This window comes from Ictalurus furcatus, chromosome 4, assembly GCF_023375685.1.
Source record: "Ictalurus furcatus strain D&B chromosome 4, Billie_1.0, whole genome shotgun sequence".
Lineage (NCBI taxonomy): Eukaryota > Metazoa > Chordata > Actinopteri > Siluriformes > Ictaluridae > Ictalurus > Ictalurus furcatus.
In genome coordinates this window covers 12128177-12156168 of record NC_071258.1, presented here as the reverse complement: position 1 = coordinate 12156168, position 27992 = coordinate 12128177, and the positions used below count along the sequence as shown (strand labels likewise).

At 35.9% G+C, this 27992-nt stretch overlaps 1 protein-coding gene across 4 annotated transcripts in view; it reads right to left on the bottom strand.

Moving 5' to 3' along the window:
* Positions 1-768: 768 nt before the first annotated feature.
* Positions 769-27992, bottom strand: part of nlrc5 (NLR family, CARD domain containing 5) — a 32088-nt gene continuing 4864 nt past the window's right edge. For 2 of the 4 annotated variants that reach the window (XM_053622993.1, XM_053622994.1), the window contains exons 5-44: positions 27295-27378; positions 27109-27192; positions 26446-26529; positions 26174-26263; positions 25917-25964; positions 24698-24748; positions 23126-23209; positions 22881-22964; positions 22682-22771; positions 22544-22591; positions 22380-22436; positions 22197-22280; positions 22025-22108; positions 21850-21939; positions 19250-19309; positions 19055-19138; positions 18865-18948; positions 17640-17729; positions 17403-17471; positions 17132-17212; positions 16912-16995; positions 16746-16829; positions 16568-16654; positions 12494-12544; positions 12254-12310; positions 11940-12023; positions 7608-7691; positions 7367-7447; positions 7163-7246; positions 6059-6145; positions 4682-4765; positions 4416-4502; positions 3292-3375; positions 2943-3026; positions 2679-2762; positions 2340-2423; positions 2090-2167; positions 1910-1993; positions 1732-1815; positions 769-1625 (exon numbers count right to left, since the gene is read on the bottom strand). In XM_053622993.1, coding sequence (XP_053478968.1) covers positions 1553-1625; positions 1732-1815; positions 1910-1993; positions 2090-2167; positions 2340-2423; positions 2679-2762; positions 2943-3026; positions 3292-3375; positions 4416-4502; positions 4682-4765; positions 6059-6145; positions 7163-7246; positions 7367-7447; positions 7608-7691; positions 11940-12023; positions 12254-12310; positions 12494-12544; positions 16568-16654; positions 16746-16829; positions 16912-16995; positions 17132-17212; positions 17403-17471; positions 17640-17729; positions 18865-18948; positions 19055-19138; positions 19250-19309; positions 21850-21939; positions 22025-22108; positions 22197-22280; positions 22380-22436; positions 22544-22591; positions 22682-22771; positions 22881-22964; positions 23126-23209; positions 24698-24748; positions 25917-25964; positions 26174-26263; positions 26446-26529; positions 27109-27192; positions 27295-27378 — 3139 coding nt within the window. In that variant the 3' untranslated portion in view covers positions 769-1552. The remainder of the gene's footprint in view (positions 1626-1731; positions 1816-1909; positions 1994-2089; positions 2168-2339; positions 2424-2678; positions 2763-2942; positions 3027-3291; positions 3376-4415; positions 4503-4681; positions 4766-6058; positions 6146-7162; positions 7247-7366; positions 7448-7607; positions 7692-11939; positions 12024-12253; positions 12311-12493; positions 12545-16567; positions 16655-16745; positions 16830-16911; positions 16996-17131; positions 17213-17402; positions 17472-17639; positions 17730-18864; positions 18949-19054; positions 19139-19249; positions 19310-21849; positions 21940-22024; positions 22109-22196; positions 22281-22379; positions 22437-22543; positions 22592-22681; positions 22772-22880; positions 22965-23125; positions 23210-24697; positions 24749-25916; positions 25965-26173; positions 26264-26445; positions 26530-27108; positions 27193-27294; positions 27379-27992) is intronic. The other 2 variants (XM_053622995.1, XM_053622996.1) reach the window with 2 other exon arrangements.

Here is a 27992-nt window from a genome sequence, read left to right as displayed (position 1 = left end):
AACTTACAGAAAATATCAACACATCATATTTTGTGGGGAAATGTACAGCGGGGGACACAAGTATTGAATGAGTCAACATTTTATTTCAGTAAATATATTTCCAATGGGGTTATTCACATAAAATTTTCACCAGACATTGGTATTAACTCAAGAAATCCGCACATATAAAGAAATCCAAGCATTAAAGTCCATAAATAGTTATGTGTAATAACTGTGTAATAGAAATCCTCAATAGACCATCAATTTACTAATCCAGCTGATATTAATTTGCACAGATATGAGGTATAATTACTTTCTAACGACTTATGGATTTCAGCTGGTTCCTTGCCTTGTAGAACGGCTTTTTCTTGGAGTGTTCAATATTTTTTTCCTGTGTCATTCCACTTTATTACACATAACTTCATTATGTTATGACTTTAATTCTTTATATTTGCGGATTTCTTGAGTTAATACTTATGTCTGGTGAAAATTTCATGTGAATAACCTCACTGGAAATATACTTACTGAATAAAATATTGACACATTCAATACTTATTTCCCCCACTGTATATTCTAAATGTTGGAACATAAATGAGTATGTTCCAAATGTGATCATTAATGTAATGATTTCAGTCTAGTGAAGCTACACAAAATGTAGGATCACATTTTTGGTTTCTATTTTGGCATTTTAAAGTTTTATCTTAATAATTGTTTTCACTCAACTGGGCTATGATTACTGGGCTATGATATGTAGGGGCAGTACCCATGTACGGAGATCAGTGCTCAGAGTTACTAATACTTTACTCACTAAAAGTTTATTAAGCCAGGCCTTAGTTTCATATCAGGTAAAAAAAAAACAAACAAAACACCACCACATTCACATTCATTGATGCAATTGTATGTTTAATTTTGCAGTGCAATTCTTAAGATATTTTAATAAGGAAAAACAAATAAATATGAGATCTGCAGGAGAACACAACCAGGAGAAGTCGAGAATGGGTTGATGGAAGGATCATATAAAGAAACAGACTTCTGATTTTGGTGATAATTTATAAGCTGCCGTTATTAGTTCGTTAAATCTGATTATCTCACAGCCAATCTGCACGTTCACAGTTATATGGGATATTAAAAATAATTAGACAATGAGTATGGAAGACTGGAAGTTAAAAGAGTTTCAAGCTTCAAACAGTAAATGCAGCCTAAGCATAATCAGCAGTTTGTGTGTGACAACTAGAAACCTATTGTGGTTAGCATACTGTGTGTTCTCAAAAATGGCCCTTGTAACAGTACATGACTGGTCATTATTATGTCTCTGAACATGCAGGCATGGCTCTATAGTGAGATGTTCACTATCTGTTAAGGTGCTAAAATGGATTGTTCACATCGCTTCCATAAACCTCTGAATCCCAGACAATTAGATAAACTGTGGTGTGGTATAGTTATTGGTATACTGAGGTAATGTGTTCTCCAAATGAATGTAAACAAAATACCTCCATATTCTAATTGAAACAGAAAGACATAAATATGAATGTAAACATTTTAAAAAAAGACACAAGCTCAAGTGTTTTTCAGATTAGGTCGATGAGAAATTCAGCCTCTTGTCTTTCAAAATCAGGTCATCCTTTTTAATGGGATTCCTCCAAAGTCTTTTAAAACAGAGATTAGACTTATTAAAATGAACTCAAAGGGAGAACATATGTATTAGTTGATACATATGATACATGATACTAGTTACGTTTTACTTCAAATTACCTGATCACTTCAATCCAAGGACAAAACTGCAAACATGTAGCAAGGGCCATGGCTCCCGATGTGTTGATATTATTGGCCTCCAGACTACAAAAGAAATATACATCTAATCTGTGTACTGTTCAAAAATAGATCCAATATGAAAGTTCTATACCCCCAGGCTAATGATCTAAACACTTACTCAAGTCTTTTCAGTTTACTGCATTGTGGCAGAACTTCAGCCAGTTTCAGAACCACATCATTTTCACAGTTATTCCATGACAAGCTGAACAAAAACATGCAACACCCACAGGACAGGAAAGTAAATGTGAGTTATAATGAAAAATAGACTTCAATTATTATAAACCATTGTCAGACATACCTGATGTCCTCTATAGAGGTGCAGTGTTTGAGGCAAGATGCAACATTGACCAAGTCTGAGGTTCCAATGGAGGTTAAGCTGCAAGATAAAGATTTATACAAAACTATAAGATAGCTGAATAATTGCCATGTTTTAACATGTTGGGGTATATACATTTCCTATGGGACTCCAAACTACAAAGAGACTACAAATTGTGAAGTCTTTATTTACTTTACGAAACACATATAGGAAAGAGTAGATGGAATCTTACTGTAGTTTTTTTAGTGCCTTCATGCTGACCAGAGCCTCACAGACACTTGAACAACCTTTTGATTCCATTTGGTTCTCAGATAGACTTAGAAAACAGAAAAGAAATGGAGAGATTAGACAACACAATTATGCAGCCATTAAACCATTCAATCTTGAACATTTGAGTAATACGTTTATACACTTATGGTATTAAGTGAGAATGAAAAGCAGACCTATAACCTTGATCACAACATGTTTGAAAATAATGATTAAAGAGAAACATGAAAAGGTTTGTTTTGTTTCATATAATGCATTCCTAAGTCACTATTAAACTTTCTTAGATGAGGATGCCCTGACTTACTCCAATTCAGAGAGCTCAGAGAGGGATGGAAGAACCTGACCCAGTACAGCTGCAGATCTGTGACCAAGGTTGTTCCTGAAAAGACTGAATATAAAGAATATATAGTTCACCAACAGAGTTTCAGCTTTTATCTGATTCCAGCCTACTACACACAGCATTGTGAGGAACATACTGCTTTATGGATCATAGATTTATTTATTTTTTGCAAATACCATGTGAAAAATAGTGTGTGTGAAGGTGACTGTTCATTTTTTAAAATTTTACTGTATTTGTTGCAGTGCTCTGCAGTGGGACAGCGCTTTCACCAACATCTCTCCAGCATGGTCACTCACACGGTTCTCTGACAGACTATACATCAGAGAGAGACAGAGAGAGGTGATCACTCAGGATGCCTGATAATAACTTACACCTTGGAAAACGGTAGAAAATGGAAGGTACAGCATTTTGGGTAGGAAAAACTCAAGGTCAGAATACTAGTGAAAATTCTGACTGCCTAGATTTATAATTTGCACTAGAGAGTACTTTATCACCAGTACTACATATCTCTCAGAGAACAAATATAACAAAACTTTGAATTATGAGTCCATGAAAGTTATTTCAAATGCCTACTTACTTTATTTTTCTTAGTCTGGTCCATTTAGGGATGTATTTCACAAGCTCCTCAATCCCTCGATCACCCATTCTCAATCCGATCAATCTATTTAAAAAGAAAATAGAGCATGTACAAGCTTTTAGCACATTTTCATATTTATCCAAATCTATACAGTATGTTACCTTAGCATGACTTTACAAAATTGGAGACATTGGAGTAAATTCATTGTTTTATTGTTCTAATGTATCATTTATTGAATTAGTATGGCTTTAATCCTTGAATATATATATATACACAGAATATATCCCTGCCTCGTGCCCAGTGTTCCAAATTCACCATGACTCGGACAAAGATAAAGTGGCTACAGAAGACGAATGAACTATATCTTCGCTCTATAGATCTAGAAGGCATGTAATCTCCTCTGCAGACTACAGCATCTCTTTCTGTGCCATTGTGAAATTTGGAAGGAAAGAAAGTTTTTGAAAAAGGAAGTAAAGTGACTGCTCACACACTGCAAAAAAATGAAATATTACCAGGTGAAAATACGTTGAACATAGTTAAATGTGTCAAGTACTTTCTTTTATAAGATTACAGTAAACCAAATATACATAGGATTATTTAATGCATTTCTGAACATTTTCTACTAATTGCAAGCATTACATTTTCTTGTTCTATTGGCAGATATTTTTGCTTTTTGCACCTTTTTGAAGATCGAAATGAGTACAAACGTCTAGAAATAAGTTTAATAATCATATTTAATTTGTTGTAATGTTATAATTGGAAATACTTGATAAATCTGGCGATATTCAATATAATTACACTTGCTAAAATGTTATTTTTTGCTGTGTCCTCTGCCTGGTGTGAGAACCGATCGCCTTCCCATATGATACGAGCCACACTCAAGTTCACTTGCAGTAAACCCCAGACTACTGTGTCCGGTTCCCTGGACTGCACATAGGTTTGAAAACAGCTATCACATCAACCAGATGTATTGAACTCAGGTCCAGAAAATTGTGCAAGGGTGAGAAGTGTAATCGGGATTTCTGCAGAACTATGTATAGCATGAACTTGTTTTTTTTTCATGATTGTATAATGACATAGCAAAATGTGAATGAATAGACAGAGGAAAAGTAATTTAAACTTACTCTATTTCTTCTAGCTCAATTAATGTGTGCAGACTAGCCAGCAGACACAGAACCCCACTGCCCTCCTTTGAGATCGTCTTATTCAAACTGAAAAATAAACCCACCATAACACAGAAGCATGTGATAATGAGGAGTAGGGTTGTTTCAAGTGAAACTTATTAGTCTATTAAAATAATAATAATAATAATAATAATAATAATAAATCATTAAAAAAAACAAAGCTTTGCAACATTCCTAAACCTCCTGAAGGAGTCAAGTCTATGTACCTGATCTTTTTGAGTGATGTCATGGCCTGAAGGCCTTGTGCAAAGCAATCTACGCTTTCTTCATCCAATTCTAAAGAGTCCAGCCTTTGGAGAGAGATTACACCATGGTGACCAACTCTAACACTCAAAGCAAGATTAGCTATGATGACAGTTTAGACCTTAGCTTCCTTTACTACTGTTTTAGTTCTGTTGTACAGACCCACTGTTACAGACAAATCATGCAGACACTGTAGTATACTGCCATATGGTACAACTGCTTGTGTGTTGCAGTAGCGTGCTGCAGGGATGATATTTTTGAAGGCCAACCCAGAAGTAGGCATCACCCTGGTTCCCTCGACAAACAGCCAATAGGATTCTTCCATTGGCTTTTGGATTATTGCAGAAAATAAGGTCTGTGACCAACGAAAGTTTATCATTCTTACACGTTTTATTCAAGATAACTGTAGAAAATTAACACAAATTGAATTATGAATTTTGAAGCCTACAGTAAATACAATCGCCAGAAGTAAAAAGCTAAAGTTAGGCTATAAACGCTGACTGGGAAGTGAAGTGATGTCATATAAACGATGACTGGAAGTCACCACCACTAAGCTTCCAACAACTTTTTCAACCTTTATTAAAAAAACATGTTCTCTAATAAGGATCCATGCACATGAGGATTTTTGGGAATATGTCCATGTTGTGTTATTTTGGAGAAAATTCTGTTTGTTTATACATTCATTTCTTTTGGATAATTTTTCTTTGTGGTATAAAGAGGTTTTATTTATACTGTAGCACTACAGTTTGAAAAAACATTACAATTGGAAAATACTAGAAATGTATAAATCTGCAAGCTGGAAAGTTTGAGTTGGAATAGTTTGCAAGAGCATGAGTATAAACACAACGTGGCTGTAGTAGATGAGTTTTCCTGTTCGGTGTGATGACTTTTATGTCCCGACAACCTCTGTATTCCCTTTTAGACGCGTTTGCAACCGCCTTTTTCAAGACACGTAAAAGCTTTTTTAAAAATCACGAGTGCGGTATTACTGATGTATTTTATGTCATAGGATAAAGTGTGAAAATATCTTGAACTTGTGTTAACCACAGACGTTATTTCAGGCATTTAACCAAAAACCATTTAAAAAACCCAGTGAGTTCAGGACGAAGGAACTGGGACTTAGGACTCATTCCTGCAGCATGCTGTAGAATAAAATATATCGTACTAGATCATGCAACATTTCCTTCAACAATCTTGAATTGTTCGTTCATAAGTATTCACAACTAGAGGAATCACAGCTATAGCAGTAAACATCCTCTGTTTATTAAGTTTTACATACTCAGACTCTAAATGTACAAAAACTGAAAAAGTTAATTAGCCAAGATATAGAGGGTAGCTACCGAATTTCTTCCAGAGAGCGGCACTGGACCAGACCACGGACCAAATCACGCCCTCCTGTTGCAGTGCAATCCAAGCACTTTAAGAGACTAGATTGAACAAGGACACACAGTCACTAATATAAAACACCACTCTTAAATAAGACTTGGCCCTGACCTTTGGTTCAGATGTCTTAAATGATTACGTGATTGGCTTGGATGGTCAATAATTGCCAGGGTAATGTTTAAGATATGAATTATGGTCTCTTTTGAGGTATAGAGGAGAGCAAGAATGATAGACCATGATTGCACAAGTGAGAGGATGAGCTAAAAAGAAAAACAAAACAAAACTGAACAACAATCAAGTAAGCTGGAGAGCCAATCAAACCTAGAATAGAGGCAGTCTGTACAGGCGACAGTTAGCTTTTTTTGACAATGCTTTACTTAATTAACTAAATATCCAAAACCAGATTTTCATCAATGAAATTTTTTTCTCTAAACAAAGATTTACTGTGTGGTCTAATTCAGTGGTTTTCAAAGTGGGGGCCTTGGGGGCCTTGGGGGCGCCCGGGGGTGGGGGTGGGGGTGTGCAACAATTTGGTGTGAGAAATAAACAAATGCATGTTTTCTCTTTCTCACTTTCAGACAACCACACACACACACACACACACACACACACAATCAATTCCTAATGTAATGTAAAGATGTAAGATGTAATTATTTATATAAAGGGGTATATATTCCGAAGTCTGTATTTGTAATGTGAAGACATCTTGCAAAAAGGGGGCCTCGGTCAAATTTTAATGCCGTTTGGGGGGCCTTGCCCTGGAAAAGTTTGGGAACCCCTGGTCTAATTCATCAAGTTCATTTATTCATCCATCTTCAGAAAACCACTTTATTCTACAGTTCTGTGGTGTTTCAGGCTCACATTGCCCATCACTGACTAAGAAGTCTAGTCTCAAGTAGATACATTAGGCTATATTTACAAAATTGCTTGGAAAAAATATACATGACATATACTCAGAACAAGTCAGGTCTTTGCTTCATGGCATTATTTGAAATCATCCAGATCTTTTGAGAAAGTCAACCAATAGGAAGTACTGATGAAGATTATGAATCACTTTTTACCTGAGTGATCGCATTCTTGTGAAACCCTGAAGGGCATTCCCTAATACTGCAGCTCCTCTGTCTTTAATTACATGATGGGCCAAGCTAGAAGACATTTGAAACATTTTAAAAATATAAATATGCATTTGGCATTGGGGAGATGGAAGTCATTTCAATAAAGTATACCCAAAAAAAGGACAAATTTAAGAATTGTGAGAGCTATACCTCAGCTGTTCCAGGTGCTTTTGTGCATGCTGTAATGCAAATATTACTGCTTCATCTTCTGTTTCTCCTTTGGAACTAAGACTGTGGAAACATGTACAAAGTCAGAAAAACATGACATGCTTAACAGTAGCGTCCAAAAAACATCCTATTAGCATAATGTTATGGAATAATCACGAATAATCGGTAAGCAGCAATTTCTGACATTCTGACAGACTCTAAAATTTGACAGGTCATTGGTCACCTGAGGATCTTGAGATTCTTCAGCGAGGGAAGAACTGAAGAGAGAAACTCTGCACCATCTGCACCCATCGTCAGCTGAGAGAAACTTGGCAACAAAAAAAAGCAAGAGAGAAGTATTTATTACACAGATGCAGAGTGTTCAGAACTTAGTCTACGGTTAGGGCTTTCTTTAATTAACATACTGTAGCTTTAGGTTTTCAAGATGGTGGCTTGAAGGACGGTTGTGTGCAGTCAAGCTGGAGTTTCTTTATATTGTAACCCATATATCATAATTTTTGCATGTCCATGTTTTTCTTTTGTCATTATGAGCAGAAATAATTTTTTAGGCAATCATAAAAAAAGCGTAAGAAAACTCTGATTTACAGCAGTCCAGACAGGGTCGATGAGCGAGCTGGCGCTGCTAATGCTAATGCTAATTCACCTGCGTCTCAGCTATCCGATGTGGTGGTGGAGATCACAGCAAATATTTCCAAGCTTATTGATGAAAAGATGGATCCGATATCGCAGCTGCTACGAATGCACCGTGGTGAATTGGATGGGCATGAAAAGCGGATTACAGGGGCTGAAACCAGGATCTCTGTGATATAAGACATGTTTACCCCGATTGAGGCTAAGCTAAAATCCCTAGAAAAGCTCGTACATGACATGGCTGAACATGCTGAGGACCTTGAAAACAGAGGGAGAAATAAGAATATTGCATCGTTGGTTTACCTGAGGGTTTTGAGGGCGATAGCCCTACACAGTTATTCGAGTCGTGGCTCCCTAAGACTCTTGATATTGCTACAAAAGCAAAAAGAGTGCATCGATCACTTGCCCCCAAGCTCCTTTCTAAACAGCGATCACAATATATTTTGTTGAGTTTCCATAACTTTCAAGACAAGCAACAGGTGTTAAACGCTGCACGGGAGTTGGGAATCAATGAAATTTGGAGATAATACAGTGATTTTTTTTTCAAGATTTCTTGGCCTCTGTTCTTTGCAAGCGCAAAATTTATTTATTTATTTATTTATTTACAGGGGCAGTGCACATTAATGAACATGATTGTAAATGTGCCAGAATTAGCCTGGGGTAGTGGCGGTTGACGGTTAAGGCTCTGGGTTACTGATCAGAAGGTCGGGGGTTCAAGCCCCAACACTACCAAGCTGCCACTGTTGGGCCCTTGAGCAAGGGCCTTAACCCTCTATGCTCCAGGGGCACTGTATCATGGCTGACCCTGCGCTCTGACCCCAACTTCCTTACATGCTGGGATATGTGAAGAAAAAAGAATTTCACTGTGATGTAATATATACTGTATGTGACCAATAAAGACTCATTATAAAGATCCCTGACAGAATGTTATAAAGTTACCCTAAAAACAAAGCATCTAATATTAATACAATAACCAAAAACAAAAACACATTGCATTATCAAATACTAATTAAAAAATACAAGCACATGATTGCTTCCAAGCACAATAAAACATATAAATGTTTGACTGAGTGAAGAAACGTCTGAAATAAATCGGTGCTGAATACAGGCAAATCTACCCTGTCCTTCTCAAGGTCAATTTCCGCGGCTCTGTAAAGGTGTTTCAGGACCTGACTGCTGTCGAGGCATTTCTGGACTTATTGGATGGGACATCTGCCGACAACGTTTGATCGCTTATTTTACATTATAGATTGTCCAGGTAATATATACACATCAGAATGTGAGCACAAAATATTGAGAAATTTTAATGGGACTTTGAGACCTGCCGACTGCTTATATTCAAGGTACATGGGTAAGGATGGTGGCATCAGCTCTTGGTGTTCTGAATGGATAATTCGTTTGTCCCTTCCTTTTTTCGTTAGAGAACCTTTTCCACTTGAGCTCTTGATATATAGGAGGCTGTAAGGTGTTTCATTTTGCTGTCAATGTTAGGCAATTCGTGTTCTGAGTTCAGGTTTTTCTGTTTGTTATTTATTTGCTTTTTGTTTCTCGGCTCACCATTTATTTGATTGATTGACATGTATTTTCAAATAGTATATTTGGATTACATTATGTACATTATATGTTTCGAAGTTGTCAAATTGAACATTTGTACATGGAGTGTTAATGGCATTCATACACCTGTTAAGAGGAGGAAGTTTCTGACTTATCTAAATAAATAAATAAATAAATAAATAAAATAAAATAAAAAGGAAGGGGTACACATTGCTTTATTTCAGGAGACCCATTTAAATGCTCAGGAACTTTCTAAATTATCACAGGAGGGGTTTGGTCAAGTTTATTTTTTTCATCCTTTACTTCAAGGAGTATTGGGGTAGCCATTTTAATCAAGAAAAATGTGCCATTTCAAGTTATGGATGTTATTACGGACATAAGCGGGTGCTATTTAATTGTGAAAGGGATATTGCATGGGGAAGAAGTTGCTTTAATGAATGTATATTGGCCCCCTGGCCACAGTAGCGACTTTCTGACTACAGCCTTTTCTAAATTAGCAGATTTTGAAGTTAAGAGATTATTTATTGGGGGAGACTTTAATTGTCATCTAAACCCTATTATGGATAAACTCCCAAGGGGCAAGCTATCATTATCATTTGAATATGTAGATGTATGGAGGGCTCACCACCCCATGGAACGGGAATATACTTTCTTTTCCAAGGTTCATAATTGTTATACTAGTATAGATTTTCTTCCCCCTGAAAACTATGCTGGAACATAGTGTCCTGTTCTATATGGATATATATTCTGACCATGCTGCAGTTTTTATGGAATATTCTTTTGGGATTCAGAATATTCAAACTAGAAGTTGGAGATTTGAACCATTTATCTTGGCAGACCACAACTTTTTATCCTATTTCACGGAGGAACTCAACTCTTTCATGTCTATTAACTCTGCCTCAACTGGAGACCAACCGTTGCTATGGGAAACATCTAAAGCTTTCTATACAGGTCTTATTATAGCATATATATCAAGTAAAAGGTGTAGACAAGCTGATCAGAAAGAGATCTTGATATCTAAGCACAAGAATGCCGAGAGATCTTACGTTAAAACAAACAGGCTTCACTAAGACGAAGGAGATCTCCACACTCCGCTCTGCCTTCTCTTCTCTTTTAACAAAACAGGCAGAAGGGAAAATTCAATATGCTAAGCAAAAATTGTATGAGCATGGGGATAAGGTTGGGAAATATTTAGCATAATTAACAAAGAAAAAATCAGACTCTCAATCCATTCGGTCTATTGTAGATAGCAGTGGTAAATATTTCTTCAACAATTTATCTATTAATAATATATTTAAGGAATGATACAAGAATTTATATAAATATCGTACCATTACAAGGAGATGTTACAAGGAAATGTTACAAGGAGATGCAGGGTCCACAGAGGTCTTTTTTTACTCCCTCAAACTTCCCACTTTATTAGAAGACCAGATTTCCTCCCTTAATGCCCCTATATCTTAAAAAGAGGTACTTGACGCCATTAAGAGTTTGCAATCCGGGAAAGCGCCTGGCCCAGGTGGACTTAGTAGTGAATTTTACAAAGGATTCAGAATATCTTAATCGACCCACTGTTAAATATGTTTAATGACTCATTTGGGAAAGGCTGTTTACCCCAATCCATGAGAGAGGCAAACATATCTTTAATTTTTTTTAAAAAATGTAAGCAGGCTGAAGATTGCATTTCATTGCTGAATGTGGACTTGAAGATCCTTTCCAAAATTTTTGCAACATGTTTAGAAGGCCTTCTTTTCTCTCTTATTAAGGACGCCCAGACAGGTTTTATCATGGAGTGCAACTCTGTCAATAATATGCGTAGGTTATTGAACATGATACGGTTTTCTCATCGGCAATCATTAGATAGTCTTGTAATTTCATAAGAAGCGGAAAAGGCATTCGTCCACATTGAATGGCCTTATTTCTTTCATACGCTACAAAAATTTAGTTGTGGAGAGCATTTTATCAAATGGGTCAAGTTACTGTATCATGAGCCTCTTTCTTCTGTGTTTACTAATGGTTTTTGCTCCTCTACTTTTAACTATAACAACAAATACTAACCTTTGTGGGTTAACGGTCGCAAATAGCCAGATGACATATTTCACAGAAGGTGCAATCCATTTTTGATAAATATAGGTTTAAGTATATCCTCTATTCTTTCTAGAGGATTTGTTTAATGAGCTATAAATATGCAAGGCATATTGAGGCAATGTTTGAACCATCACTATGATCTCTCTTTTTTTTCCTGAGCCATTGGAGTGGTGAGCTGCAACCATTATATATATATATATATATATATATATATATATATATATATATATATATATATATATAAAAACATCCTTTACAAAAAAATGCTTAATAACAATGAACATACTGTAATTCCTGCAGAGAGGGACAATTCTTGAGAGTAGACTGTAGTGAGGATAAGTGCTGCCCCTCAACGTCACAGTCATCAAAACTGAGGGAAGGAGAAACACAATACACTCAATACAGTGTATGAATGTATTCACTTATGACCCATAATAAAGTATTATGATCCAAAGGCCTCATAAAGCCCACAACAAAAGTAGCTGCTGCCAGGTCAACAGTTTTCACAGGTTGATTTTAGTTTTGTATCCATTAGAGACATTTATCATACAGAACTGGTCACCTTGATATTTATCTACATAAAAATATTAAACTACTCACCTTATAGAGTGCACAGCAGAAAGGGAACAATTCCCATTCTCCCATTCATTAGGGATTCTAAAGTAAAAAGTGAAGCATTTAATGTTATTGTAAAATGTTTACTGGGTTATATAAAGTAAGTTCAGGGTGATAACACATTACACCACCCCGTCATGCATTATAGATTTATAACAGAATGCCCCATTATGTTTTATTCATTACTTACACAACATATTTAGAAGTAGAAGCTTTGGGACTTACGTGGCAGAGACGAGGCTTTCAACAGAAAGTTTAAGACATGTTTTTTCAACTCTGCAAGGACAAATGATTTATTTCATTAAGTGAAATATAGCTGAATAAAAAGAATAATTTTTGTCTCTGTTACATACTAGTAGATAATCTAAAGACACCAGAGTGATGACTCTCAATCCAAAAGACTGAATAGAATTTACTGAGTCTTATAGTCAATTAATAGCTGATTTGTATAGTAAATAATTAGGACCTCAAAAGTAAAAGTGCATAAATGTAATCAGAAACAAATATGGTTCATTATATCAGCATGACAAAATAATCATGGTTATACACTCACTGGCCACTAACCAATCAGTCAGTTATGTGTCTACAGCGCAATGCATAAAATCATGCAGACACAGGTCAAGAACTTCAGTTAGTATTTACATGAATCAGAAAGGGGAAATATATTATCTCTGTGTCATAGTTGTTGGTGCCAGATGGGTTGGATTGAGTGTTTCAACTGCTGATCTGTGATTTTCATGCAGAACAGTCTTTACAGTTTATGCAAACGATGCAAATGGTGCACAAAACAAAAAACATCTACTAAGAAGCAGTTTGGGAGATGGAAATCCCTTGTTGATGGGAAAAGACAGAGGAGAATAGACAGACTGATTTTAACTGCAAGAAGGCTACTGTAATTCAAATACCCACTCTTTTCAACTATGCGGGACAGAAAAGCATCTGGTTCCACTCCTATAAGCTAAAAACAATGATCTGAGGTTAAAGGGGGCAGAACTTCACCGAAACGGCATAGTTGAGGACTGGAAAAAAACCCCAGCCTCATTTATAAAACTTTGCATGGTTTAAAGAATGAAAGAGTGAACGTGTACATATGCACAAAAATCACGAAATGGAATCAGGAAAGTGAATCAACCTCTTCTCCTGCCCAGATACTGCCTACAAATATCCATAAACGGTCAATGCAAAACACCTAATAAATATTTATTTGTGGTTCAGGGTGGGTTTAGCCTGTCTTGATTGGGGATGCAGTCAAAATGTCTGGTAGGCATCTTTTACAGTCGTGCTTGCCAGTGAAATATAATATTTGCATAATTACGAGGAAATGCAGGCTCCCTGCCATGTTTGTTTAAATTTTATTTTACTTTTCATTTTTGCACAGCCATCCACAAGGACAGTGGGATGGTGTTCCTGTGGCTCAATGCTATCCTCTTGACATGCAAGTTTGATTGATTTATTTTTGGCCATATACATCTAAGCCTCCATGTTGGGTTTTTTGTAAGACCCCAAAGAGCTGTAATCTTAGGCTATTAATTTTCTCACTAAACATATTCTGTCAATTAACACCAATTACCTAGGTTCTGCAATTAGAACAAGATAAAAGATTTAACACATTTCTAGGATAAAGAAGAGCTAACAGAATCTATTTAAGTATTTGCACTATTAGACAATAACAGTTATTATACTGATTAAAGTTTTTTAAATGAATGCATTCCTTTTTAAAGGCCACAATCTGCCATGATTAGAAACAGGATTAACCAATTGTAATTATGCATTTTTCCTGTTTAGGTCTGAAAGCTACTAGCCAGATAGCGACACTATATAAGCATAGAGATATCAAAGCAAAGTAGATCAGGATTTATAAGATAAGGCATAATCTTCCGCTAATATTTACATGTTATTTTAATCACTGTCATAAAGGTAATTTATGGCAAAGTGTATTAATATGGCAAGGTCGTGTGATGGGACACTGTGCCTTGAAATGATCACACAATCATGATTTTATTTTGTTTATGTCCTCAACACACAGCAAAGTAATTCCTGTTTATGCCACTTCCCACAGCCAACATGTTTCTGAATCAGGGCTGGATTTAGCCTGGAATGTTAGTCAAAATGTCTTGGTGGGCATCTTTTAGAATCATGCTTGCTGGTGAAATATTATATTTGTATTATACTGAAGAACTACAGGATCCTTGCCATGTTTTGTCATTTCTACACAGCCATCTATGAGGACAATGGTATAGTCTTCCTGTAGCTCAATACTATCCTGCAGACATGTAAATATAATTAATTAATTCACTAACTTATTTATTTTTTATCTTATTTGTTTATTTTTGGCCTTATAGAGCTAAGCCAGGGGTGTCAAACTCAAAATCTGCCATATCAGCACTTTTGTGAGACCCTGAAGGGCAATAATCTAAGGCTATTCATTTTTAAAAACTTATTTAAGGTGAGAGCCAGTGAAATAGCCAGCTGGAGGTTTACTACAGTAAGAGGAATAGAAAGGAGATCAGGATTTATAAGATGTAAGGTGTCATTTTCATGCTATTTTAATCATTTTCATTAAAACTGTTTGACAGTAGATTGTGCCTTAAAAATGATCATGAAAACTGTACCAAAATTGGGTCATGCTACATGCTACAGAACAATGATACCAAGCACACCAAGAAATCTGAATGGCTAAAGAAAAAGAAAACCAAGGTGTTGGAATTGCCAAGTCAAAGTCCAGACCCCTCAACCCCATTGAGATGCTGTGACCGGATCTTAAAAGTGCTGTGCACAAACATCAATAAACTGAAGCAATGTTGTAAAAGAAGAGTGAGCCAAAATTTCACCAAAACAATGTGAGAGACCGATAAACTCAGACAGAAAACATTTACTTTGAGTTATTACAAGGTGCTTCTACATGTTATTGAATAATAGGGTGTAATTATTTTCCCACCTGGTTTCTGAATGTTGGTTTACTTTTTGTGAAAAAATACTACATATTGAAATCTGTTGTGTTGTTGTTTTTTTGCTACATGAGGTTATTTGTTTGTTTATAAAAGTTGGGACCACACAATTGTTATTTAGGCCCTGATAAATAAAACATAGAATGAATGGAGGGTGTACTTTCTTTTTTCGATGACTGTACATATAGTTCAAAGAGAATGGCACTTAGAAACCTAAATCACCACATTAGCCAGTCATCAACATCTCTAAAAACAGGTTCTCACCTTGTTCACGGGTTAGATTCTTCTAACAATACAACAAACGGTTACTGTGTTATGGGCACATATATATATATATATATATAAACCTGTGTTTTGTTTGCAATTGTTTGATATCCATGAGAGCAGAGTATCTTTGTGAATGTTTTTAACAAAAGATCAAAAGGTTAAACAATAAAGACCATTTTTCACAGCCTTCTTTGCTCATATTTACCAATGGTGCCAATATTAGTGGAGGGCACTGTATGCACTTATAATGAAGCTGCATAATTTGATATGATATGTAATGTGTGAGAGCGGTGATTTGCGCATTTAGTTCTAACACTCTACATATATAATGTCACTGTTTCTAAAATGTTGTGTGAGGCTCTACACATGGATCGATGCGGATCAAATATACAGCCAATTTCCCGCCAAGTATTTCTTTATAAATCCCAATTTCTGCGTGGGTAGTTTCATACGCACATTCCTGACCTGACCGTTTATAAATAAGGACCAAGGCAATGCTGTTTCTGAACGAGCAAGTGTACAAGTATTCCTATTAAATTGTCAGGTGAGTGTTTATAACCTTAACCCCACATGAATACATTATCAGACAAATTATCAAACAATGCAGTAATAATACTGTATGTCTAAATAGTCCATGAAAAATATATGTATTATATTCCATATCTAATGTGTTAATGAAACACTAGTTGGCTTGCAGCATAAATCACCGTATGCAAATATGTCCATAGTGGAGGATTAAATTTTCATTAAAAAAAGGAAAAAATCTAATGAATGACTTAAACCAGAGGTTTACAGTGACTGCAAAAGTAATGTGCTGCTTGACCTTAAAAAAAGACCTTAAACCCCCCTCTGTATGGCACTGTGGTGTCAATTAATGTATACAGTATGTGTAATTGTGTATAACTGCATATGGGTGTAATCCATGTGCTGAAGATTACATGGCCATTTAAGAATTCAAAGACAATTGGTGTAACTTCACATACTGTCATTTATCATTTAAATTATATTTTTGCAGTACTCATTTGCATTAATGTACATTTCTATATCACAGTTTTATTTGTTGAGAAACTGGGTAGAGGCACACCTGATCTCCTTTATGTTTGGATTCAGTTCCAGGCAGCACTGCACAAGGCCAACAGCAGCTTCCCCTTTAATCCATGGCTCCATTATCCTAAAAGACAAATAACAATAGCAGCATTTGATCACATGGTATACTTTAAAAGAAGATGGCGAGATATCCTGACCTGCTTCATCATGCTCACCGAATTGTTCTGTGATTACAATCCCCACAGAACTCAGTAACCAAATACTTAATCGTGTCAGCATTGAAAGAATTGTTTCTTAGCCTGAAAAGAACAACAAAAAAACTATATATGTTAAAATATAGCTTAACATGAGTGTTAGTACATGTGTGCTTGAGCTTCTTACTCTAGAGTTTGCACTGAGTTCAGTGTAGCCAGCTTGTTCAGTAGAAACAGCAGATTTTGACTTTGCACAGTGCATGATGATAACCTAGAGGAGAGAAGAGCAAATCATTCCACTGAACAACACAGCCATCTCTCCATACTAATTCACTTTTTTATTTAAAGAGCTTCAAACACTTTTTTTTTTTACTAAAATGTAGTAATAAATGAATAAATCATCTCACTCTAGTGTAAGTTTGGGACAACTGGTAAGTATATTCACAAGACTTTGCAAATGGCTTGACTCAAAACAACAATGCCTCAGACTGCAGTATGTGAACATGAAAGAAAGAGAAAATGGACAAAACACAGAAAAATAAACAAGGGTGAAACAGAAACAAAAAGCTTAAATAAGTAAGTAAATGTGATCAGGCATCGAATCACTGTAAAACATTTTCACTTTCCATTTCCTTAGAATTACAGACAGCAAAACTGACATGTTGAGGCCGTACCTACCTGAACATTTTGCCTGTAGAATTCTTCTGAACAAAGCGAATCAGAGCCTGCTGCTCCTCCTTTCCAAGACTAAAAAGATTTATAATTAATATATGGTATGAATGTCACTTTGGTGAAGAATTCAGAAGCAGTTATTAAACATTGACAGTCCCTCACACACTTCTCAGCTACTAGCTCTTTAACAGCACCAGAGAACGAACTTCACACAAGTGAATGAATTTATTAAGAGAGCTTTACCTCACTTCCACGGCAGCCACCCTTTCACATGTGTGCATTAGGCTCAGCAGGTAGAGTACTCCTACTTCGGTTAGATTGTTATTGTTGAGGCTGTGGAAAATAATCAGTCATTACATCACTGGAAAAATGTATAAGAAGCAACTTCTGGTCTGATTTTGATCTGCCTAATTTGGTATTGACAGTATTTATATAATGGATGCTTAATAGATAGGATACCCAGCACAGTTTATTGTTTTACACAAACTTTTGAATGCATGTATCTCAGTGGAACTGGTGTAAAGGCACTGTCATCTTTATAGCTTCATAATGCTAAGAAGGTTGTTAGTGGTAATGAGGTAGGGGCCGCCATGGGCCTCTAATAGAGCTTTTAAACTGAACAGGGCTTGCTCACAGTCCAAACCCAAATCTACTGCCATGTCTAAACTCCATTCCCATTCACCATATAGTTGACTATTTGTGGTGCAGCCACGTTGTAGCGGTATCTGAATTCACACTGGACAAATTATATCCCTTCAATAGTGTAGTAATCATCTGTGCACTGCAAATCTAGTCTACAACCAATGTACACTACCACACTAAGTACCACAATACTTAATGGTTTCTTTCAGCTAGAACTTTACTCATGAGAATGGATATAATAGCATATATAAATATCATTATAAAATGCTGTTTAATGACCACTAAACTCTGAAGGTAACGGCCAGTGGTTTACTTAATACAGAAATACTTCTGTATTTTTCAAACATTTGTGCCAACACTTCAAAAGTGTGTCAGTTCTTTAATCTTTAGTGAAAATACAGTGAGGTTTAAGTACAAACATTATCAGATAATGTTACAATATGAAATAATAATAATGCATTATGCATATACGGGACTAGATAGGGTGTACAGCTTCATTGTGTTATATTCTGTTATGCAGGGTGCAAACAAAGTGAACTAGAAGACGTGGGATTCGACTGAACTTGAAGATGTACTTTACGGGTAAGAAAAGTAAAAGATGGGTGACCACATTCAGCACACGTGGCACAGCTCACTTGATGGTGGAAATGGAAACAATGTGAATTAATTTTTGCTGAGCCATCTAAATTTTGCTGCACCATCTTATGGAAAAACATGATTGTGTGCTTTAGAATGATTGTGTATTCAGCGATAGACTGCATACTGACAGAGCTCACCACAGTTCAGCCATTTATTAAGCAATCTGCAAGACAAACATTGCCTTTACCTCACTGAACCTGAGATCTGAAGCTTGGGCAGAAATTGAACAAAGGTCTTCACATCCTCATCTTTAAGGAAGTTACTGGACAAACTACACCAGGAAAGAAAGATAAACCATTATGTTTTTATCATGAAAGAGAGGCTTAACGGGAATTAATTACAGATAGCTGACAGACTTTGAACGGGAAAATACCTACTCCAGATCAGTCAGATGATGGCAGTGCTCCAGTATCTCACAGAGCTTTGCCAGATTGGCACTGCTCAGCCTATATTGGTTAAACCTGTTGATTAAAAAGAGAGAAAAAAACCCCATGTTATTCAGCTATTATAACACCATACATGTCAATTTTCAGTTGTTTTATTTATTTATTTATTTATTTCAGATAACTCACTTGCATGTTGCAGCTTCTGATTTGGCTTGGAGAAACTTAATAAACGTTTCTCCCAGTTGTCTGGGAACAGATGCAACATGACATTATAATGAAACCTCACTTATGTAGACATATTCTGGTTTCCAAAAAAGAGGACACAGGGCCAGGAGGTTGTGGCTGGGTGGGGGGGATGGGGGGGATGGGGGATGTCTATAAGTAGGCTGTGTAGCACCATGGCAATGTGTATGTGTGTGGGTATATTAATGCCTCCAAAACCATGTAACTACGTTAATGAACTTTAATACATAAACAGTCTTAACAAATGCCTTAATAACCTATATGGCCAAATAATCCCCTTTCAATTCTAGTTAACTCGCTGTCTCTTACAAATAAAATAAATAAAAAGCAAAAATAAATAGTTTAACTCATCAATATCAACAGCCATAGAATTAAATAAATGTAAAAATAAATAAATCCCACCATTTCGCTAGCCACTTTTTTTCTTTGGACGTGCCCAGGTAGGATATACTTTCCTTGAAGCAAGAAAGTCTTAGCAAACCATGTTTAAAATTGTATTATACTTCCTCTTCAGTGATTCACTTTCTTTGTCTACTGACTTTTTTATTTTTGCGTGAGATAATAGCAAAGATAATTTGTGCAATCTTCAGCAGTTCTGAATGAAACTCGATTCTTTTGGACCTTTCAGGATATTTGGTCCATTTTAGGACTGAGACGAAAACACATGAATTTATTTTCTGTAATTCATCACACATTTGAGTTAGGGCATTTTTAGGCAGTGGCCAGGGTTCATGTGCTATTCTTGGTAAGCAAGCATGTGCTCTGTCACATCCTGCACAAATACGCTGAGGGTAATAACTGAGAAACACTTTCAGTAATGGTATGGACATAAACTACAGTGACCTCCACTAATTTTGGCACCCTTGGATAATATGAGCAAAAAGGCTGTGAAAAATTGTCTTTATTCTTTAACCTTTTGATCTATTGTTAAAAAAAAAATCACAAAAATTCTCTGCTCTCCTGGATATCAAACAATTGCAAATACAACACAGGTTTATCCAAAAAAATATCTTTGTTAAATATAGGTGTGCCACAATTATTGGAACCCCTATGAATTTTTAGTACACGTAGGTGACTAGGAACAGGAAATTGTTCAACCATGACTTCCTGTTTCACAGTGGTATAAGTATGAGGTAACACATAGGCCAAATTCCCGTGATGTGCGGCAAAAGATTGTTGAGCTTCACAAAATGGGAAGTGGCTATAAGAATATAGGAAAAGCATTGAAAATACCCATTTCTACCATCAGGAAAATAATTAAAAAGTTCTAGTCAACTGGAAACGTTATGAATCAACCTGGAATTGAACATGTGTCAATACTGTCTCAACACACTGTGAAGAGGGTTGTTCGAGTGGCCAAAAAATCTCCAAGGATCACAGGTGGAGAATTGCAGAAGTTAGTTGCATCTTGGGGTCAGAAAGTCTCCGAAACTACAATCTGAAATCACCTACATCACCACAAGTTTTTTGGAAGGGTTTCGAGAAAAAAGCCTCGACTCCCATCCAAAAACAAACTCAAGCATCTTCAGTTTGCCAGACACTACTGGAACTTCAAATGGGGTCGGGTTCTAAAATAGAATAAAATAGAGCTTCTTGGTAACAAACACCAGAGGTGGTTTTGGCACACACAGAGAGGTAGCCATATGGAAAAGTACCTCATGCACATGGTTAAATATGGTGGTGGCTCTTTAATGTTTTGGAGCTGTTTTTCTGCCAGAGGACCTGGACATTTTGTTAGGATAAATGGCATCATGGACTCAATCAAATATCAACAGATATTAAATGAAAACCTGACTGCCTCTGCCAGAAAGCTTAAAACAGTCCATGGCTGGATCTTCCAGCAGGACAATGATCCAAAACATACATCAAAATCAACACAAAAATGGTTTACTGACCACAAAATCAAGGTCCTGCCATGGCTATCCCAGTCCCCTGACTTGAAACCCATAGAAAACCTGTGGGGTGAACTGAAGAGGAGAGTCCACCAGTGTGGACCTTGAAATCTGAAGGATCTGGAGAGATTCTGTATGGAGGAATGGTCTCAGATCCCTTGCCATGTATTCTCCAACCTCATCAGGCATTATAGAAGAAGACTCAGAGCTGTTATCTTAGCAAAGGGAGGTAGCACAAATTATTGACTAAACGGGTGCCAATAATTGTTGCGCACCTATATTTAACAAATATATTTTTTATAAACCTGTGTTTTGTTTACAGTTGTTTGATATCCATGAGACAAGAGTATTTTTGTGAATTTTTTTAACAAAAGATCAAAAGGTTAAACAATGAAGACAATTTTTCATGGGCGAGAAGGCAGAACTTAAAGAGATGGGTTAAAGTAATGAAAATATGCGCTCAGAATGTATGGTGAATGTAGAAGCAAATGTCGACATGAAAGCAAAACGAAATCTTACACATATTGTGCAATTTAGAAATATTGACCAGGCACATTTTTTATATGCCAAAAAGAAGAAATGTCTGGGTCAAAGAGGAAGTATGGTCACTCTAATGTAGATGCATATATAGTTTACTCTTATATAAGTTACCTGAGTTCCACAGTTGTAGTGCGCTGGCAATCAGAAAGCAATTGGACCAATAACAAAGCACTATCTGTTGACATCTGGATGTGACTTAAACTAGAAGAGATAACACAGAAGTCTTAAAATGACAATACAACAATTGTGCATGTTTTTTCTAATCAAACTGAATACAAATTCATACTTTAGTAGATTGAGAGATGCCATGTTTGGAAGAAACCTTAGTAGCTTTTCAGTAGACTCATCCTTTAATATTCCATGAGACAAACTGCAACGGAAAACAATAAGGAAAAAATGTTAAGAAGTGAAATGCGACTGTCATATTTAGACATCAGGGAAATTGACAGTGAACTCACTCCAGGTTTAGAGGATTTGGGCACTTGATCAGATTCTTACACAGCTTGTTCATGTCAGTGGGGTGTATATCACTATGAGTTAAGCTGAAATGACATAAAAGGTGAATACATAAATTGTGCAAATCATTAATAATACTATATGTAGCACAAAATAATCCAGAATAAACTGCATTAATGTTCTACCTGAGTTTCTTGTGCGGAATATCACACCCCTCTGAGGTTAACTGCTTTAATGCATCACTGCAGGAAACAATGTACTGTTAGGAATCATATGTGTCACTCTGCATAGCATCAAAGCAAACAGTTGCAAAGCAAACAGTTGCAAAGCAAAACAGATTTTGCAGTACCTTCTGCTAGAGCTAAACGTCAAGACCAGTTTCTTCTTTCCGTTGTGGCTAGTGAAAAACAGGATGTGTTAATTAACTAACTTAAACCACAATAACCACCCATTATGATAGGATAACCATTATTGTAATCACTGTTACCTAGCTTCTACTTCAGTCAGGTCTTTGAGAGTACAGAGAAGAGTTGAGAGAAGCACCACCCCATCCATATCCACTCCGTTGTCACTGACACTGCATTCACAATCACATTTATATCAATTCAAACTACAGAATCACAAATGGGACTTAAATGGATGAAGCTTATATGAACAAATGGAATCTACAATCATTTATAACACACTTGATTTCTTGAATGGTGTCAAGAGTAGGCAGATGTTCGAGCAACTTCTTTAGACCTCTGTTCCCCAGTGTGTTGTGGGACAAACTAAAAAGGGGAAAAAATGGCTCTGACAAATGGCTCTGACAGTATACGTTCACTAAGTAGAAAGTTTTAAGATTAAGTCAGTGAAGTTTTAGATGTGATAAGTAAATTAGGCTATGAAAGTAAATTCAAAGCCCTACTGTGTGGTGTATAATAATGCTTACTTTAGGACAGTGAGAGAGGAGCAGCCTCTGAGCATAGGGCACAGATTGTGCACATTTGTCCATTTGAGATTCCAGTCGTTCAAGCTAAACACACACAAGGGGAAAATGTCTTGTTTGTACTTGCTAACAAACATGTTTTTACTTCCATCGCTAAAAATTTTACTGTATCACATAAAAGCATAAGTATCTAGCTTGGTACATCCACCCATTTTCCATATTGCTTATTCTATACAGTTATGGGGAGCCAACCCATCGCAGGGCACAATCACACACATTCATACACTGTGGACAATTTATAAACATCAATCAGACTACTACAGCACATGTCTGTGGACTGCTGGAGGAAATCAGAGTACCCGAAGGAAACCCCCAAAGCGTGGAGAAAACGTGCAAACTCCTCCCATCTTTAGCATGAAATGAAACCCTACCCCTGGAGGTATAAGACAAAGGTGCTAACCACTAAACCACTGTGCTTGGTACAAAAAAACAGAATACCAAACTGCACATAATGTTACAATTAGGTTCAACTATATCCAAAATTTGGGCTGTTTTTATGTATGATTATATCTAAGTTTGATTGAAACCGAGAGCTACTGTAAATCTATTCAGGGTGTAGCGAGCCAAACTCATCTTAAGGCTATTTATTATTCCAAAAGTTCTCGTTTAACTCATTTTACCAGTAGCCAAAAAATATGCCTGTTTTGTTAAGTCGTTTTCCATTCCGCAGGCGGAACGTACTGGTACAGTAAATGATGTAATGATTGTGAAGTCAGGGAAGGCTGGTAAAAATGGGCTCACAAGGCCAAGTCTTTCATAGACAAAAAGACATCAATATACAGTATAAATTTTGGCATCCATATTAGTTTATATGCTGTGAAGAAATGTCTTAAGAATTATTTCAGATGTTTGTGAAAGAAAACACAACAGCACCATGAATTGTCATAAAAAATAAACAGTGGCAGGAAGATCTGAGACTGGGGCTGATTTTTCTCTAGCCTAGACGGTAGATTCATGCAGCCTATCAGCGTCATGCCAAGTAATTACAAGTGAAACACCCGCTGGATTTAGTGTAAATATGGGCTGATATTTTTCATCAACAACACATCATTTTCGGTGACTGAGAATGAATATGTGAAATATAGTCACGAGTGTAATGAACACAAACGAAGTGGGTTGTTTACTCTATCATCCCTTTTTTTCTCCAAAATGTAGATAGATTAAGCACACGCTGTCGAATAAAAACACAAATTACACAAAAGGACAGACAACAGCACTTTTCTGTTTAGTATGTTTGGTATTCGGAGGCAACGCAACATAAACCCAGTAGGAATGTTGTAACAATTGCCTTTAAGTGTGTATGTGTAATAGTTTGCCTCACATCAATCTTATTAAGCCATCAATGAGTCTGTGATATAATCCATTGCTCAACCCTAATAATTTAATTTGGTGAGACACTGACAGAGATTAGATTCAAGCCCTCCCATCTAATATCACAACTTGTATAAAATGTATTAAACTATACAACTATAAGACCCATCTCATAAATAAAAAGTATTAAACTATTTCACATACATTAGCTGCTTTGATTCTTCAGTGTTGTTTAGGTCATCTGTGCTCGCACTGCTAATGAGAAGAAAGAAGCAGGATATAAATAGGGTTGTTTTTTAATACCTGACCAAATGAAAATGAATACCATGTCGAAACCTGAACAAACCCAAATAAATTCAGATACATGTGCCAGCCTGCAAACACCCTTCACCTGATCAAATTGTGTTCTACTTTATATAGCTCTGAAAACGTTCTAGCATTTTGAAGTTCCCCATAAAAGTGAAATTCTCAGACATTACCTCGTGTATGATTTCTAAATTGGCTTTAAATCGTAAATTCAGAATTTTAAACATAATGTTTAAAACTCAACATAGTTAAGATATTTTCAGACTTTGCATTTAAAAAATCTATTTTGTAATTTTAAAAACTTTTTAAGGATCTTCTGCAGCCTTGCTAAAACATCTGTAGTATTGTAATTGTAGCATTATTGCATGTTAGAGGCAAAATTAGTTGAACTGGGATTATTAGGTTAGCTATTCAGTCCATACAGGATTTCACTGAGTTTTTTGTGTTTCTTGTTACCAAAAATTCTTGATTTTGCTGTGGATTTATTCAAAATTTGAATAAAATTCAAATTTTATTCAAATTTGAATTTAAATTCAAATGGCAGTTTGCGGAGTGTTTTTGCGGAAAGCAAAAGGAAAACTACTTGAATTGGTGTAATTGAAACTGCATGAAATTGTTTTGCATGGTCTTTCGCAGTGATGTTTCTTGGTAAATAAGACTTTTTAGCCTTTTAATGCATGGCGTATTTTGGCCCAGGTCTGTGGAAAATCATGCGGTCATTTTGAAAAATTGCAAGCTCCTGTGAATATTGAGGAGTTTCCTTGGTTTTGCATTAATTTCTGCAATCGCAAAAACCTGGAGGGACTATTGTGTTTAAGAGTAAGCTACAGCTAGTAGTAAAAAAAAGGGAAAATGATGGTTGTGGTCATGTGGTGTTTTTTTTATCGTTTCTGTTTCTTTTTGTTACTAAATCCTTTATTAATGCTACTATTAAATTACTTGTTATTTCTTTGAAAATAAAGTGGGGTTGAGAGTACTCAGTACTAGTACTAGTTTCCTTTACTCGTTGCACTGGACGTGAATTGTTAATTTAACAGCAAATTCATCTTTAACCATATTATACAATTTTAAAGGCCTTCTTACTAAACATAATTCTCTAATTGTAGTTACTACTCACTTTGTGGTGTTTGCAGAGAACTGAACATTGATTTCCTTTTTTTTTGCACTGTAAACAAAGAGAGGAGCAGCCATCAGAAAAACAGTAATGTGTTGTTTAAACTCTGTTGAAATACCATATTATTCAGTAGATTCCTAAGAATATCATATTTGTTCATTTATTTTTGTTAACATTGGAATTGTTTTTACAAGATCATAAAAATTCACAAAAAAAAACCAAACCAAAACAAAACAAAACAAAAAAACCAGAAATCCTACTTTGCATAGACTTCCTTAATGTTTGGAAAGGCTGCCATTTTTCCAGCTAGTATAAATATTCCATTTATGGAAATGTTGTTCTTCCCCAAGCTAATAAGAAGATTCAGAACAGATGACAATTAGTCAATAAAATAAAAAATACAGTTGCATATATCAGTAAATATTCACATACACCAAAGTTCTGTAAGTGGACTCAAGGAGATAGTCACCTATGATTTACTGGCCTCTAGTCTAATTTAAAAAAAATGAAACAAAACAAGTATACCACTTACATGACAGATGTGAGTTTAGCCAGCTTGGGAAACATCTCGGTGATCTTTTTTACGCTTTCATCTGTTAGGTAGTTATCACTGACACTGACATAACACACATTTCAATTAATACAGTTTAAGTAACCTTTTCACCATCGCTCAATAATCAGAATTCACCAGTTAATTTACATTAAATGACTACGTTTACATGCACATCCCATTCCATTTAAGGTATATATTCGGGTTGCAGCAATATTCTGAATACGATGTTTATATGCCTACAGGCATCAGAATATCCCTGTATACATGGTTGCTGTAAGTATGCCTGAGTTACCATTTCTAAATGTCTAGATTACAGTTAAGCATCTGTTAGCACCCACAATTCCTTGCGGGCTGAGCATGTGCATCTCCTTTCAGTGGATTTTCTGAATAAGGTGTTTATATGCAACACTTTTCCGATTAAAACAGGCATATTCCAGGAGTGGGAATCAGAATATTGTCTTAATCTGAATCGGGCAATCAGATTGCACCGTTTACATGACGCAGTATTAATTAAAATATGGCCAACTTCTGATTAATATCAGAATATTGATTTGCATCGTAGTCAGTGTCTATGAATCAAACTCTCATTACACCTGCTCTATTCTTTAGGTTATACTGCATATTAGGAGTGCAGTTTCTTACTTGAGGTGTGTGATTTGTGGGCAGCACTCCAAAGCCTTGAAAAGTTTTGCAGCTCCAATATTAGTGAGGCCACCACTAATAAAGCTGTGGATGGAGTAATGATGTGAAAGGCACAATGAACAATGAGCTGCTAAACACCAAAAAATATGAGGAAATAAAAAATACTGGTTAGACCAGTAGACTTACTGTAACTGCTTCAGGCTCTGAAGTTTGGGCAGGATACCAGACAAAGCATCTGCAAACTTGTCATCATACTTACGGCTACGAAAACTGAAATGAAAAAGTTTAACATATAGGTCAATTTGATCTATTCAGGCAATAAACACATTTACTTTGTGTTATATGTACATTTAACAACAAGTAGAATGAATTCTACTTGAAATTGCCTAATCCTACCAATAATTTTAAATGTTCTATCATTTAAAGCACTGCAAATTCATTTCACTATGTTTTCTCCATTATCAATCATAATTCAGCTATTTTTAGATTATTGCCATTTTCGAAATTCACTGAAACTGTTCTAAGGAGAAAACTAGCCTTTGTAAGAAATAATGCATAGTGTCTCTTTATACAACCACAATTCCAAAAAAGTCGGGACGCTGTGTAAAATGTAAATAAAAACAGAATGAAATGATTTGCAAATCTCATAAACCCATATGTTATTCACAATAGAACATAGAAAACATTTCAAATGTTTAAACCGAGTTAATGTTCCATTTTGAGAAAACAATAAGGGAATTTTGAAATTGATGGCTGCAACACGTCTCAAAAAAGTTGGGATGGGGCAACAAAAGGCTGGAAGAGTAAATGTTACTAAAAAGAAACAGTTCGAGGTTAATTGGCAACAGGTCAACATGATTGGGTATAAAACGAGTATCTTAGAG